The 16,828-nt window shown below is 41.5% G+C and overlaps 1 protein-coding gene across 4 annotated transcripts in view; it reads left to right on the forward strand.

Annotated features, from left to right (window-relative positions):
* LOC135498621 (uncharacterized) overlaps positions 1 to 16,584 on the forward strand; it is a 109,564-nt gene extending 92,980 nt beyond the window's left edge. For 3 of the 4 annotated variants that reach the window (XM_064788977.1, XM_064788976.1, XM_064788979.1), the window contains 10 exons: positions 7,566 to 7,746; positions 7,909 to 8,224; positions 8,416 to 8,917; positions 9,074 to 9,266; positions 9,645 to 9,887; positions 10,059 to 10,276; positions 11,522 to 11,644; positions 13,007 to 13,088; positions 13,896 to 14,070; positions 15,558 to 16,584. In XM_064788977.1, the coding sequence (XP_064645047.1) occupies positions 7,566 to 7,746; positions 7,909 to 8,224; positions 8,416 to 8,917; positions 9,074 to 9,266; positions 9,645 to 9,887; positions 10,059 to 10,252 (1,629 nt within the window). In that variant the 3' untranslated portion in view covers positions 10,253 to 10,276; positions 11,522 to 11,644; positions 13,007 to 13,088; positions 13,896 to 14,070; positions 15,558 to 16,584. Of the gene's footprint in view, positions 1 to 7,565; positions 7,747 to 7,908; positions 8,225 to 8,415; positions 8,918 to 9,073; positions 9,267 to 9,644; positions 9,888 to 10,058; positions 10,277 to 11,521; positions 11,645 to 12,349; positions 12,410 to 13,006; positions 13,089 to 13,895; positions 14,071 to 15,557 lie in introns of those variants that run through there. The other variant, XM_064788978.1, reaches the window with a different exon arrangement.
* Positions 16,585 to 16,828: the final 244 nt, after the last annotated feature.

Here is a 16,828-nt window from a genome sequence, read left to right on the forward strand (position 1 = left end):
AGTAAAATGAACTGCCGATGAATAATGATGTTGTTCATGTTTACCATGTTTACTAGTACATAGCCATAGGGTATGCACTGGCCAGTGCACTTTCTGCACGTCGTCATGGTCATGTACGTGATACCTTGCATATTTTGTTTTTTGAATGCGCATGCTTTTTGGGCAAAATCACTTGTACCAACACTAATGAATAATGTGTTCTTATCCCTATGACTCCATACACAGTGAGGGCATTGTCCCATTCCCATCAAATGCTAACTTATTGTACCGTATTAGGGTGGAAGTTGGGGAGCAGATACCTACCGTTGCACGCCTGTCAAAATAAGCAGTGATGAGCTTAGCGCGATATGGAACATTCTTCAGAAACTCAAGCGAGGGAAGTCTGCTCATTAGCATATCTCGTACCAACACTAATGAATAATGTGTTCTTATCCCTATTACTCCATACACAGTGAGGGCATTGTCCCATTCCCATCAAATGCTAACTTATTGTACCGTATTAGGGTGGAAGTGGGGGAGCAGATACCTACCGTTGCAAGCCTGTAATAATCAGCAGTGATGAGCTTAGCGCGATATGGAACATTCTTCAGAAACTCAAGCGAGGGAAGTCTGCTCATTAGCATATCTCGCGCACTGCTATTTCTTGTCAAACATCGTAGTGAAATCGTAATGGAAAACGTCTGGCTTTGCGCCAGACGTTGAGACTAATAAGTGAAGAACTAGTAGGTAAACAATTTCTACTTGCGCGAGACTGCTCTGATAAAATTATCATTGCAGAGACTACGGTGACGTAGACATATATTTTTTACAATCAAAAATGCCCTCAAAAGACGACATGGAATGATTATTTTATTGATATTTCCTACTATATACCTTCCAATTATCACTTTATACGAATAGATCGGCGTTAGGTCGCATACTTTTCTTTCCTGGTGACACTATAAAGCAAAATAGTTGCAACCCCGTAAATGCGCTATAAGTCCAATAATAAGTGACGGTGACCCGTTATAAATGTTTCGCCAGCTTCGCTTTTTTGCCGCTACGCGGCGCGTTGGGCCCTTGCGTCCAGAACAATCCATACAGGACTTCGTAACACATACGTTGTTGATGTTTCGAAGTCTTAAGAGCCAAGGCTGGCAGTCCAAGTTGTCTCAGAAATTTTTGACCTATTCACAATCAAAAGAGGTGGATTCGAGCTGGCCAAGTTTGTCACATCTTAGACAAAGATCTTCTGCTGCTGCTAGATGATCGAAAACTCCAGGCGGCATCAAGAGTGTGAGTCGATATGGGACATGAATACAATAGCAGGGGAAGAGGTGGCAGAGGATGGCGTGGATGTCGGCGTACCAACCCCTCACTTCCAAGTGTCTTGAGGTTAAGGGATCACTCCCTTGGCAATTGCAGTGGTTCGGATGCTGACTCCGATGATGGTTTTAAAGTTCCCAGTTATGAACAGAAATGGTTGCGTAGACGTGAAAACTCGAGTCAAAAGGTGATCACCGGCAAATCTGGTAGCTGTGGTTTCAAGGGTGCCCCGGAGCCGGACAGAGATTTGTTCTTCTTTGAGTCGATCATTCAACTCTTACTGAGGACCTTGAGAGTCATCTCAAAAATAAGAATTTTGAGATTCGCAAGCTTGCGATTGTGTCTCATGAGGAAGCCCAGTTCAGATCCTTTCGATTAACTGTGTCAAAGTCACAGTTTGGCAGGCTGTTTGATGAGAGCTTTGGCCAGAGGGTTTGCGCATTAGAAAATTCAATACCCCGCGATCGCAGCTCGGAGGATAACGACAGTAGTAATCAGTGATGGCTAGTTACGGTACTTTTGTGAACGTTAAACTGCTCTTCACCTGGTTGTCAATCATGAGCCTGTTGAATATCACAACATACAATGGTAACAGACTAGGGCCCTGTAGAAAGGAGGACATGACCGCATATAGTGACTTTGTTCTTTTTCCAGAACACTGGCAATATGTTGAGCAGCTCAATAAACTGAGCGCTGACTTAGGACATAACATGAACATTCATGGTGTTTCTGGTATGGATAAGGAATCTTCGTTGGTTGGCAGACCACATGGGGGTGTCGCAATCGCCTGGAACGCGAGTTTAGGCGCTGTTGTAAAACCTGTGCAGTGGGAATCCAAACGAGTGTGTGCTGCTCAGGTCAAAAACTTGAGTCTTCATCCTGATCAGAGTGAAATTCTTTTGGTAAATGTTTATAAGCCGAACAACAGTGGTCAGCAGAATATTGGTGATTTTAACGGGGTGTTGCAAGAAATCACAGCCATTCTTGAAAGTAATCAAGCTACTGATATAATTATTGGAGGGGACTGGAATACTGACTTTAGCAGAGCTGACTCGGCTCATACTCGGGCCTTACTTGATTTCATTGAAAGGGAGAGCCTGGTCAGTGGACAGGTACCCAATACCTGTAATGCTGAATACACTTTTGAGAGTAAAATAACGGGTGAAAGACCACTAACTGATCATTTAAATGTTTCGGAAAGTGTGTTTAACTAGAACTGAGATTTCACCGGCACTCCAGAGCTGTGTATCACTTGGCCGTGAGACGGATCAAAAGGGAACAAGATAGAGTTGCTGCTGAAAAATTGGCTAATTCTCTAAGGGGTAAAAACAATAAAGAATTTTGGAAACATGTCAAAAAGATCAAAGATTGGGGTGGTGTAATTAATGCTGAGTTCAGTGGATCGAGGGTAAGGAGGATATTTATGAAGTGTTTGCTGACAAATTCAAAATTGTGTATAATTCCGTGCCTTATTAAAATGTTGATATGAATAATTTAAAGGAGTCAATGAGTGAAAACATCCTGTTAAAGTGTTGTGAGGGTCGGTGTAATAAAAACCACCGGGTTGGCGTTGAGGATGTGAGCCTGGGTATCTGGAAGCTTGTAAGAGGGGGAAGAAGGATAGTTCCCCTCACATTCAGTCAGATCATTTTATTCATGGAGGTCATAAATCAAATTATGTTATCCTCAATGCTTCTAAGCTCAATGGTCTCGCATGGATATTATGGCATGATATATGTTGCAATATTCAATAAAAATATTTTTCATGCAATATTGATATTTGTTCATTCATCGTTTCATTTTTGATGCAATGTTACACTTTTTTATGCAATGTTAAAATTTCCATTCAATGTGTGTTCATATTTGATACAATGTTACATTTCTTTCTGCAATGTTTACTTGATAATTGTTCATTCAATATTTCATATTTGATGCAATAATTCACTTTTTTCATGCAATAATGCTCAAATTTTCATTCGATAGTTGCCCTGATAATTAATCATTCAATGTTTCGTATTCGTTTCAATGTTTCACTTTTTAGCTCACCTCTTAGCAGAGGTGAGCTTATCCCATACCGTGGCGTCCGTCGTCCGTCGTCGTCATCGTCGTCGTCGTCGTCGTCGTCGTCGTCGTCGTCGTCGTCGTCGTCGTCGTCCGTCGTCCGTTAGCAGGGCACGTTTCGTAACTGTTAGAGCTATTGAGTTGAAACTTAGTAGACATGTACCCTTATGTAATGACACCTTGGAGACCAAGTTTCGGTCCGATTCGTTTCATGGTTTGGCCACCAGGGGGCCAAACGTTAAAAGTGAAAATATGCAATATCTCCCTTAATAGTAGTCGGGAAATTTTGAAAAAAATATGGTAGGTACTTCTAGCAAAGGTGCATCATATATCCTCCGGGTTTTTGATTTGACCTCCTTTTCAAGGTCACAGAGGTCAAATGGTGTAAATTGGCCGTTAGGATGTAACGATGGCACGTTTCTAAACTGCAATGACTATTGATACCAAATTTGGTACACATTTACCCCTTAGTCAGGTGATCTCAGGGACCGAAGTTTGGTCCAATATGATTCACCACTTGACCACCAGGGGGCAAAATCCAAAAACCTTAAAAATGTGATTATTCCTTAACTTCTTGCCTGATTGCCACCAATTTGATATCATGGGTACATCTAACCACCATACAGTATATGTCACACAGGTTTTTAATTTGACCTTCTTGTCAAGGTCACAGAGGTCAAATGGCGTAAATTCGCCGTCAGGCCGTAACTATGGCACGTTTCTTAACTGCAATGACTATTGATCACAAATTAAGTACACATGTACCCCTTGGTCAGGTGATCTCAGGTACCGAAGTTTGGTGCGATCTGATTTGCCATTTGGCCTCCAGGGAGGGGGCCAAATCCTAAATTCTTCAAAATGCCATTATTCCTAGTAATGACTTGCCCGATTGGCACCAATTTTATATCATAGGTACATCTAATTCTAACAACCATTCAATGTGTCACCCGGGTCTTCTTTGATTTGACCTACTTTTCAAGGTCACAGAGGTCGAATGTACTGTAAATTGGCCATTTTGGGGAAATTGTAATTGCTTGGACCTACATCAAACCTAACACTACATGACACAATACCATGCTCTTTATCCATCTTTCCTCCACATGAGGTGAGCACAATGGCCCTGGCCATTTCATTTATGCAATAACGATTTCTAAATTTCATAAAATGATCATGTAATATTTGGCAATTATTCATTCAATGTTGGCGGAAACTTTTTCATTCAATATTTTGCGAAAATATTTATGCGAAAACTGCATTGTGGGTAATATTAGAAACGCGGACGCTGATTGGCTAATCTCATGACAGGGAATAAGACAGACGTACCAAAAGCTCCATTGTTGTGTACATGCTGTCAATGGCTGTATATGAATGAGACTAAACCATACAATTGTGATTATCGTGACATCCTCCCTCCAAGCTCGTATCAAACGACTTTGGAAAAAGTTGTGTACAATGTGCTAGTGGTATTGTAATCCTTATGAAAATAACTGAAAGAACACAGCTCTTAGACAGGGCTCAAAGTTCAATTTTTTACTAAGGAGCACACAGCTCCTTACCTCCAAATTTTAGGATCTGAGTTGCAATATTTAGGAGCTGAATTTTCAGATAATCGATGACGATATCTTTGTGTGGTATGCCATCAGGTAGGCTTACTTGACCTACAGCTCTTGCTGGTCTAGTACTGTATAAGAAAACAAAAGAGACAGCATTATCGCACCGGTAGCCAGTGAATTCTACTAAAACAAATTGTGTTTTTCTCAGGATCAAAATCAGCTGAGACATCCCCTGGACATAACAACGATAGATTACACTATGCAAGGAAGGTTCAACTGTACTGTACTACAGCAGCTGTACTACAGGGTCTTCCCTGGGATTTCAATGAACAACCATGTCGGATTTTCGCTTGGGTGCGCGCGCGGCAAAATTAAAAAAAAAAAAGAAGATTTTTTTTGCTTCAAATTAAGGTATTCTGACCCCTTTTTCTGTCTTCTGGGGCCCCAGGCATATTTTGCATTCTGATGGTGACATAACAGTCACTCAGAACGTACGTCCTTATCCACAATTTAAAAAAAAAATTAAATTAAAATTTTTTTTTTGAGGATGTCGGACCAAGTGGCGCCCTCTTTAATTGTGACAAGCCGACATGGTTAAAACAGCCAGGTAGCCTCTGCCCTAAAGGGACACTTCACTCATTTGGAAATTTAGAAATATCCTTAATACATTCAAATTAATTGATATCTGCAATATTAGGCGTCAGATTTTTTTTACATCAGCGAACAAAAATTCAAATTTTTTCAATGAGTGGAGTCTCCCTTTAACAGCATCAGCAATTATTAAAAGTCTGCCTTATTTTTCAAACGAGACTAATCATTTTTATTTACCTCAGTTGAGAAGTAATAGGAGTAAGTGAAACAAACGCCGGCCCGTTACGGGTAAGTTTAGTGTAAAACATTTCGCGGGAAATCCTGACGACCACATGCTACCACGCCCTGGTGACATCTTTCCATGTGACAAATCAAACTCTACTAGGACAATTTTATCTGCATAGTTAATATCATATGTTCTTGGCAATGTAGGCCTAATTCAAGGAATACATGTTTGGAAGGGACCCGGGAGAAGCTGAGATTGATGCGCCGACGATTCAAAAACATTACGTCAATCAATGACGGGACGGGGTCATCTCAGTGCAACTCGACTCTGCTCAGTTGTAGTCCAGCTCACGTCACATATCAGATGGGCATGCAATACAAGAGATAAATGAATGACTAATCAAGAAATACTCAGGGTAAATGCTACTACTGTTGCACACTAACCATGGCAAAAACGAAAGCTTTCGCTGCTGGGGCTTGCGCTGGCGATCGTCACCAGTGGCCATTGTGTTGACAGCCTAAGGGAGTGGATGAATTATGTTAATGAGTTATGTTACCTTTCAATTCCGTGCCGTGGCGCTGTAGTGCTGCGTGCTCCGTCTTGGGCGTTATCGACGATGATCGGATTGAGCGGGAAGCGAGTGATGTGGGGTCTACAATCCAAAATCAAAAACGATCGCGCGCCACACCATTTTCAATAATTTGTTCGCAATCTACGGAATACGATCGCTATTGTTTGAATCACTCGCAGACTTGTAAAATGGGTGATTTGGGAGTTCAGTCGCATGTTGTCAAAACAATTCGCAAAAACTGTAAAAAATCAATTCGCAGGTGTGCGAGTACGGGGACATTTCTGGTCGCATTATGAAATTTCTTGTCGCATATGCGACCATTTAGGCGCGAACTTTGAGCGCTGTTTGATAAAAACACAACTTGACGCAAGGGCCCAAAGCGCCGCGTAGCGGCAAAAAAGCGAAGCTGGCGAAACATTTATAACGGGTCACCGTCACTTATTATTGGACTTATAGCGCATTTACGGGGTTGCAACTATTTTGCTTTATAGTGTCACCAGGAAAGAAAAGCATGCGACCTAACGCCGATCTATTTGTATCAAGTGATAATTGGAAGGTATATAATAGGAAATATCAATAAAATAATCATTCCATGTCGTCTTTGGAGGGCATTTTTGATTGTAAAAAATATATGTGTACGTCACCGGAGTCTCTGCAATGATAATTTTATCACAGCAGTCTCGCGCAAGTAGAAGTTCTTTACCTAAAGTTCTTCACTTATTAGTCTCAATGTCTGGCGCAAAGCCAGACGTTTTCCATTACGATTTCACTACGATGTTTGACAAGAAGGAGCAGTGCGCGAGATATGCTAATGAGCAGACTTCCCTCGCTTGAGTTTCGGAAGAATGTTCCATATCGCGCTAAGCTGACCACTGCTGACCATGACAGGCGTGCATTGGACTGGTACAGGTTGGAACTGATCATTGAATATGCTGGTGGTGACGCTTTCTGATGAGAAGTTGGTCGTGACTGATGCAGTATCCTTGGACTTGTCCACAGCATCGTTTAATCATTGCTTTTTGAGCTGCCTTGATTCTGTACTTACCCAAATACTGAGACCAAATTAATGCCTGTTGACTGTGCTTTAACAAGAGAGACTGGCGCCATGCCTAGTCTCTCTTAAAGCACAGTCAACAGACACCAACCCCGCAGACTCAGAAACCACAAACGCCCAACCCTTCCTGCTACCTTAATACTTCTGGATTATTGGATTTATGCTGTTGACTAATAAGTACCATTTCCTTTCTTTTCAATGCAGACTGTTAATGAAGCCATTGCCAACTTAAACCAACTGCAACCTGAACAATCAAAGACTAAGAGTGATGATGACTCCAAGTGCTATGATAGTGACCCTCAGATTGATTTCGAGGTGCCTGCCATGCCTGCCCCCGTAGCGCCCAGTCCCAAATTAACAAGCATTCGACTAACTAGGTCTGAAAGTGAGTTTTTTTTCCTTCAATATCCTTAACTGAGTTTTTCTTCAATATCCTAAACTGGGTGTACCCAAGTACTTCCTATGATGCTGTGATGTGCAATGCCACGTGACAAAAATGTTGACATTCATTGGAACCCATTTATCTATTGACCCACTCTTCTTGCAGTTTATGTTGTCAGCATTCCTCCAGCAGAAATGGTTTCGAGGGGACATCAAGTCCGGATGCCATATCGGTCAAATGAAACGCAGACCACTAATTTTCAACCTGACCTCACCCACACTTCAGTGTCGATCATGAAGGTACCAAGTACGCCTGAAACTGCATCTACCCCTCAGCCAAAATACAAGAGGAAGCGTTCTGATTCAGGTAACGATGAGGAGACTGAGCCCTTGGCAAAGCATTCTTTGTCATTTGTGGATGATGAAACCAAGGACCCCTCTTGGAATCCAAATATGTCTTTGGAAAGTGTTGCATCTACTAGGTATGTTTCATAGCACGATGTGCAAGGTTTGCAGTAGGCCTGCATAAGTTGCATTTAAACCTTTGTCATAGAGCAAGAGGAATGTAGTACCTTGTTGGAAAGGGTTTGAGTTTTCATACTAGTAAATGTAAATTATGTCAACAGATCTTTAGTATCTAAAGAGATACTTATTTTTCTTAAATCCATTTCAGTGATGCCAACAATAAGCGAGCATCCTCATCCCTGACCGAGGGCATGTGTGCAGTTTCAGTGTCCAAGCTTTTGGAGCTGTTCCACATCTGCTACAACTGCGGCTCAATGGTGACCATCACACAGTCATGCTTGTCATGTGATGGTATCTGGAAATGGCAGAGCCAGGAAATGATTGGAACGGTATATGCTGGTAACATCGGCCTATCGATGGCAATTCTTGCAGCGGGTGCTATTCCAAACAAAGTGATAAGAGTCCTGCAATTCTGGGGCATTCGAAGCATTTCCTCCGGAACATATTTTCGACACCAGTCAAAGTACCTGAACCAGGCAGTACGTAATGTTTGGGAGGAGGAGACCATCCAGGCACTGGCAGCTGTAGAGGACGTGGCCAAACTCTCCGGTGATGGAAGGTGCGATTCGCCCGGCCATTGTGCGAAGTATGGCTCTTACAAATTACATGACACAGGGAGAAACGCCATTGTCATGACACAACTTGTTCAGGTAAAAACTACAATTTGGCTCTCGTTGCTATTATGGCATATCTTTCCAGTAAGCCTGTTTCTGCCATCATTCACTGAGGCAGTATCCTGAAGTCATATTTGTATTACAACAACATTCATATCACTTCAGTTTTTCATGTGCCTCATTATTTTGCAGTCCACTGAGGTTAAGAACTCCTATCACATGGAGCTGGAGGGCCTGTCCCGATGTGTCGATGAAGTGAAATCATACGTCCCACATGTTAAGATAGAATTAACAACTGATGGCCACAAATCAGTGGAGAAGTGGTTGAGAGAGGAACAATCGGACACCATAAAGCATTATTTTGATGTGTGGCATGTTGCTAAAGGTGAGTACCACTATCAGTGCTGTGATATGCACACACTGACTTAGTGTCTCAACAAATATAATCTTGTTTCTCATTTCCCTATTCCGTCGGTTCTCATGTTAACTCTTTTGGATGTGGCATTGAGAAAAGATCAACAAGATTCCAGTCGTCAATCTTTACTTTTAGGTAACTTCGATTAACTTATGAATTTTATAGTATACAGTGCGTCCGGAAAAAAACTACCCACAGAAAAATGATAAAGTATTTGGGGTTTTTTTTTTCGGACGCACTGTATAAGTTATCTCTATTGCAAAATTGTGTCTAGTTCATTTAGTTAAACCATGCGACACTCCTGTCTGTCATCTAGGAAAGTTCATATTATACAATACTATACTTCAGGACTGAGGAAAAGACTCAAGCCCATAACCATGAACAGGCGGTTTCAGCTGGTCAACAAATGGCTGAAAAGTATTATCAATCACTTGTACTGGTGTGCCATGACCAGAAATAACGACCAATCATTGATCTTGGCCAAGTGGAGATCAATAGTGAACCATATAGCCGGTGTCCACACGCACGAAGAAAACGAACTGTTCCCCAAGTGTATCCACAGTCGTATTCCAAGGCAGTGGTTTAAGAAAAGTGAGTATGTGCATGCCCTTACCCTTTACCCCAAAAATGGTTGCTGTATTCATGGAATAAAGCTAGAAATTGTTTTTCCAAACTTATTTGTGTATGAAAACACTTCTGTGTTTGGATTGTTAAATCAATCTGAAGTTACTGTGGTACTCCTCTACGGTTTTTGTCCTCTAGGAACAGAAGAATACGACAAGGTGTGTGCTCTGCTACTCAACAAGAACCTTCTACATTCAATCTCAAAGCTCAGCTCGGATGGCCAGACATCTGGTTTGGAGGGATACCATAGCAGCCTTCTACACTTCGCCCAAAAGATGTACCATTTCGGAGACCTGTATTCATCCACGACCGGAAGTGTGGCAGTCACATAGAGCTTATCAAAATGTCAAGTTGTGGTAAATACATGGCTGGGATGGACCAAAGTGGAATTAATTCTCAATCTGTGGTTGATTCTCAATCTACAGAGTCAGGCCATCACAGAAATATGCTTTTTGATAATATATTTAAGAAAATGTGGTCTCACTGGTCAGTTTAGAACTTATATTTTGACAGGGCCATATCAATGCGTCAGTGACGTTTTGATGGATATGGTGTACGGAAATCATTTTTTCTCTGGCAATCGGTATTGGAATGTTTTTAAACTTTATTATGCTATTGGCAAAGCGTTGTTCTTGACACATATAAAATTTTGTGCAGATTTATTGGTCCAAGGTGTACTTTTTTTACCAACACTTATGAACAACAATGTAGACTTAATGTACACAGGTTTTAATAGAGGGCTCTGGCGTAGTAGTCAAAATGGTTGACCAAGTATGAAAATTTGACACTTGCCATGCTTGCACGCACATTTATCTTATTTTCTCTATTCTGCACGTCCTTTTCATTCCTTTTTCTTGTAGTTGAACCAATATTTATTGCATTACTGTGCATATTAACCCTTTTCAGCCGCAATCATGGATTCAGTCCTTAAAACTGAAAATAAACCAGAACAGCGAACCTGATCTGAAGTCGAATACTAGTGTAAACAGTCTGTGTATTGGACTGGGTATAGTCGTAGTTATGGGGAGACACGGTTTAAACTACCTTGGGATGGGTGCAGCAAAAAGCACAGGGCCCATAGGCTTGCTTATATTGCTTATTATGGTGGCCCCTTGCCTTTTGGACTTTATGTCTCTCACAAATGCCACAATGAATGCGCTGTGTGTCAATGTTGACCACTTGAGTTTAGAAGCGAGGGGTATTAACAACCAGAGGAAGACTTCCCTGGCTGAAAGGAAATGCTTTGGGCACTTAGATAAAAAAGACTGCTTGTTTGAGGTAAATGCAAGGTCAAACTAGTATAATAGTGAGTATAAAGTGAAGCTAGTGATATATTGTTTCTGAGCTGGATGAAATTGCTGTGTGTTGTCGAAACTGGTGGTTGTAATCTCTTGCTAGTCTCTTAGCTCTCTCCTTTAATCCACCCTCCTCTTCTAGTTCTAGCCTGTCCTTATGGTAATCCATGTCTTTAACTGCCCCCTTCTCTTGGCTTGATAGAAAGCACGCATTCGGATTGTCCTCACAACTCGTCATCTAATCCTAGTTTTTAGCTCGCTTTCCCATTTCTTATAGTACCATTTCCTATTGTCCATTTCTTTCAGACAATTCATTGCTGCTGCTGAAATTCGGGCACCAAGTCTCTTGAGCTTCAGTGGAATGGACTTTCCCCGTGTATTGTTCATGGTGTGGATTGCTGCATGAACACGACTGCGATAGTTTTTAAGGTGAGTCACGTTTTTTGGCGCAATCAAATTCAATTGCCGATTGGCACTCTCACAGGCCTGTGTGTTTGTCGCATGTCATATCTTTTTGGCTCACCTGTGAGCCTTTAGCATTACGCAGTGTCCGTCAGTCATTGTCGTCGTCGTCGTTAGACATGGGTGGCACGTTTTGTAACCGTTCAAGCTTTTGAACTCTAACTTGGTACACATGTACCCCTAGGTGACCGCTACTCAGAGACCGAATCGCGGCCTCATATGATACACAGTTTTGCCACCAGGGGGCCAGAGGTCAAAAATGGAAAAATTGTGTTTTCTCCCTTATCACCGGTCTGAAAAATTTGAAAAAAATATGGTAGGTACTTCTACCAATGGGACATCGAATATCCTCCGGGTTTTTGATATTACCTACTTTTGAAGCTCACAGAGGTCAAAGTTTGTCGGCAGCAACACGGTTAGTCGGTGGTGGCACGTTTCGTAACCACTTTAGCCAGAGATCTCAAACTTGGTACAAATGTACCCCTGGGTGACCCCTACTCAGAGACCGAATCTTGGCGTAATACAATTCACAGTTTGGCCTATAGGAGGCCAACACCACCTGCCTCTGATCATACCAGCCGACTGAAACATGTTATCCTTGGCGACTTCAACATGAATTCAATAGTGGGAGGTGAACATTTCAATGCCAAACTTGAAAAATTCTTTCTCCAGGAATATAACATGAAGCAAACAGTCGCTGAAGAAACAACTGATTACCACACCAAATTAGACCTTGTATTTACAAATGCACATCATGTGGACCATACAGGGGTCATTGACAATTGCTGGTCTGACCATAAAATGATATATACAGCTTTACCAATGTCAGAATCACTGACCCCGTAGCCTTCCCTTTGACACAGGTGAGCTCATGGTCCCTGGACCATTTCATTTAGACATGTTTTGCTCAACTTCATCTCCAGTATGCTTCTCACTAGAAGCTTGTCAGCATCACTCATGTTGAGGTCCTTGGCTGACAACTCCAAGTTGCCTAGTTTGCATGCACTCCACCAAGAACTTTGGCCATCGCATACGGTTGTTTCGATTGAACACTGGCTGCAGTCACCGTCGAAACAAGCGATCAGATTGTCCACTATTGTGGCTAAGTTTTCACCAATTTGGTCAGTGTCCCCATGATACTTTTTAAACAGGGTATCGAAAATTGTGGATGCACGGATTGCAATGTCACTGGAGAGACATTTCTTCGCCTCTGCTGCATCAGGTGCCTTCATACCAGCAAACATTCCCTTTGAAAATTGGGCTCTCATGCCTTCACGAAATCGGGCTTGACCCAAATGATATGTATCCGACATCCTTTCTACTTTTAAGGCCTTCCCAAGAAAGGTGCTGAAAGCATCCTCCATGCCGGCACTACATCTACTGTCACCGTCGGTTGTACAGCAATGAACAAGTAAGTGATTAGCTGCCAACTCTAAGCCAACCATATTACCAATGTCATATTCCCTGAGAACTTGATAATCTGGAAGATTCGCCTTGCATCCATCATGTGCTTCATCTGTGCCACACTTTGGTTGGAACCCTCTTCCTAAAAGCCATGCACCCTTATAACACAGTTTGTCTAGTATTCCTACTGCAATGATTTTGTGGGACGGTGTCTCATTTTCACGAACTAATCCCACCGCTTGAGTTGCGGTTTGACCGGGCCTACTTCGTCTGGCAATAGTAACACTATTGTAGACTGTATCCATTTGAACACTGACTCCTGATTGATCACATCTCATTCTTTTCACCTCTTTTAGATAATCCTGTTGTCTCTTCAAGTCCTCCTTATTCATTTCAACAGTTTCCATCCCAACCCTGTTGACGGTGTTTTGTAAACTTGACTTCGACATTGGTGGAACATTTGCTATTGACAGTAATGTCCTAGTCTTTGATTGGCTACCAATTTCCTGAGAAGCCAGTGCCAATGCAACATTTATTTCACCCTGCTTTGCACCACGACCTTGCTTCTCTATTTCATTATAGAGTTTATAATAATGCTTCCCACAAGCAAAATTACAATTTGCACACCTCAGTGCTCAGCGAGCACTAGCACCCTTCTTGATGTCATGTTCTATCTCAAACTTTGGAATGTCACAGTGACCAATAAAGTTAAAATGGAGCTCTGCACACCCATTCAGCATTTCAAGAATTTTAAATTTGCTGGCAACAATGTTAATATCCTCAGTTAGTTTAACATCCGTATTGTCCTTTGCAGCATCCTGTTCCCTCCGGCGAAGTATCTTCAGTGGGCTGACCGTGTTCTCGACCGTCGGTGAATAGATTATCCCATGCGATCGCTCACGCACAACATTGTTGTAATCCTCATGACTGAAACGAGACCAGCTACCATCGGTTTTCTCTGGAGGCATTGTCCTGCTGTAGGGCGAGTGGTGAGAGTGACCAACTTGAAATCCATGGCTTGGCTTTTTGCTGAGCTTAGGCATCTTGAGTAGAAGTTTACTCTGTGGAGTCCACATGTAAAGTGACCCCCCCCCCCCCCCGAGCATACCTAGTTGAAGCTTGAGGATATTGGGATGGTTCATCATTGTGCTTCTTTGTACTGATGAGTTGCTAAGATAAACAAATATTTTAGCCATAACAAAAGTCATATTCTAATGAAAAACAAACATGTGGTACACATGTGTCCCTTGGTCTTTCAAGCTCAGAATGTGAGTAAATGAGGTTTCTCAGGGTCAAAGGGGTTCACTTTGAATTGGCCACACATGCTCTTTGCTGGCCATGTGAAGTTCAAACTTGACAGGTAGGCAAGTGTGAATCTGAAGTAATCTGGAATTGTGACTTTTTGAAAATTCAGACTCGGTGATTTGAGACAATTTCTATAATCCGTTGTCATGGTAACTGCCCAAACTTAGAAACCTGGCCCTGGGACATCCAACAATGACCATATGAACTCAAAAACTCTTTCTTTCTAATAATTAATAATTATGAGACTTATATAGCACTAAATCCGACTGGTTTCAGTCGCTCAAAGCGCTTCACATACCCCTAGCTATTGGCATGTACATTCTTAGTTCAAGCTCTACTCTCTGGGAGTATTACAGGTCCGAGCTGCAGCTATACAGCGCTCAGGACTAACATTCATAGTGTGCCAACTCTGCCAGCTAGGTACCTATTTACTCCTGGGTGGAGAGAAGCAAGTAGGGTTTAGAGCCTTGCTCAAAGTCACAAAGACGAAACAGCAGTGACCCTTCTGAGAATCGACCAACGACCTCCTGATTATGAGCCCGGTGCTCTAACCACTAAGCCACTGATCTTCCCTATAATGATGTATATATCCTTTATTTCAAACTAACAGTGCTTGGTAGGATTTAATAATTTTTAACAGGAATATTACATGTTGGGTATTTAAGAATTTGCCACGCCCACATCACTTCAACATAGAATTTGAGGCCGGACATAGCAATAAGATGAACTCAAATAAAAAAATTTATAATTCAATATAATTCAAAAATTCCTTTTGCACAGTAAAGTGGACATCTTGGGAAATCTGAAAACAGCAGAACATTCGACCTGGGGCCAACATTGGTTCTCTAGTACTATTGGAAACATGGCAGCATTCTTGCGGGAGACTTAAATGTGGACAGATTTTGTCTTATTTTCTCGACCCTTCACATTGTTTACACTTCTTTTGCATGTTTTTGAATCAGTTTTAAATGAATTATCATACATTTTAACCCTTAGCAGATTTGCATTACTCATTCCATGCTATTGAACAAAAATCTAAAAATCGAGACTGATATGTACTGTGTTGTAGGCCTATCCATAGTGTTGGATGTGATATACCTCATGCCTATGAACTGTACTATCAGTTGATGTAGGGCCTTACATGCAGTCAGAATTAGTCATTTTATTTCAGACTCTTCTACTGGTTGCAGTATCCTGCAAGACCTGGGTCCTGTCAGTTCACTTTGCAATCTCTGATTGAGGCACTGATGCATCAGATCACTCTTCAAGGACAAGGCTGTACCGGCACGATATATCCTCATCGGAGAATGTGACCAATTTAACATCTATTATCTGTTGAGGTGGATTCATAACAAAGCATTTGACCATTTTTTCTCTCTTTTTAATGAATCGACATATTTGTCGGATTTCAACGCATTTACAGAGTATAAGTGCAGACCCTAGGGGAATCGGGAAATGGCAGAAATTCTGACCTGGGGTCAAAACTGGCTCTCTACTAGGGCAGAGACATGTATTCATCCACAGGCGGAAGTGTGGCACTGGCACATAGTCCGTACTGAACTGTGAAGCTGTGGTAAATACATGACTGTGATGGGTGAAAGTGGATTTATTCTTCAATCTTTGGTGGATTCTTAATCTACAGAGCCAGGCCATAACAGGGATATAATTTTTGATAATTAATTTAAGGAAATATTGTGTCAGTGGCCAGTTTAGAACTTGTATTCTAATAGGCCCAGTCCGCAAGTGACGATTTGATGGCAATCCTGTACACAAATCAATTTTTCTCAGGCAATCTGTATTGGAATGTTTTGAATTTTTACTATTATTTTGATAAAAGCCTCTTCATAACACATATAAAATTTGGTGGGAATTAAAGCACCCTTGGTGTACTTTTTTCACCAACCTATGTTCATTAAAATGTACACAGAATGTACACGCTGGCTAATAGAGGTCTCTGGACTGCAAAATTTTTTTTTGCGTCTCAGTAGTTAAATTGATTCATAAATACAGTAGTTGTCAGGTTCATAATAATGTTCAGTTATGGATAATTTGATTCTTTTCTGGTATTTTGATTGTGTACAACTCAAAATTTAGCAAGGGGGGATTTGCTGTGTATTGCACTCTTTGTAATTCGCGCCTTACGTTGGTGGCGCCGTTTGTGTTAAGTTCAATAAACCTCGTTGTAGTTTCGGTATTTAGAATGGAACATTGTCTTTGTGTTCTTCCTTCTAATGGTGCTATTTAGGACCCACATATATAGTAAACCGAGTCTCTGTTAAACTTTGATCTAAAGGCCTCCATACACTGCATGACAGAAGTCATTTTGTGGCGTGTTACCAAAAAAAATTTTGCAATGTAGATTTTGTGATCTTTGGGGAGATGCATGAATGTCCTTTCAACGTCAAGTCCCCTCTGTACCACGATAGGAACGAAAAGAGGAAA

This window comes from Lineus longissimus, chromosome 14 (assembly GCF_910592395.1).
Source record: "Lineus longissimus chromosome 14, tnLinLong1.2, whole genome shotgun sequence".
Taxonomy (NCBI): domain Eukaryota; kingdom Metazoa; phylum Nemertea; class Pilidiophora; order Heteronemertea; family Lineidae; genus Lineus; species Lineus longissimus.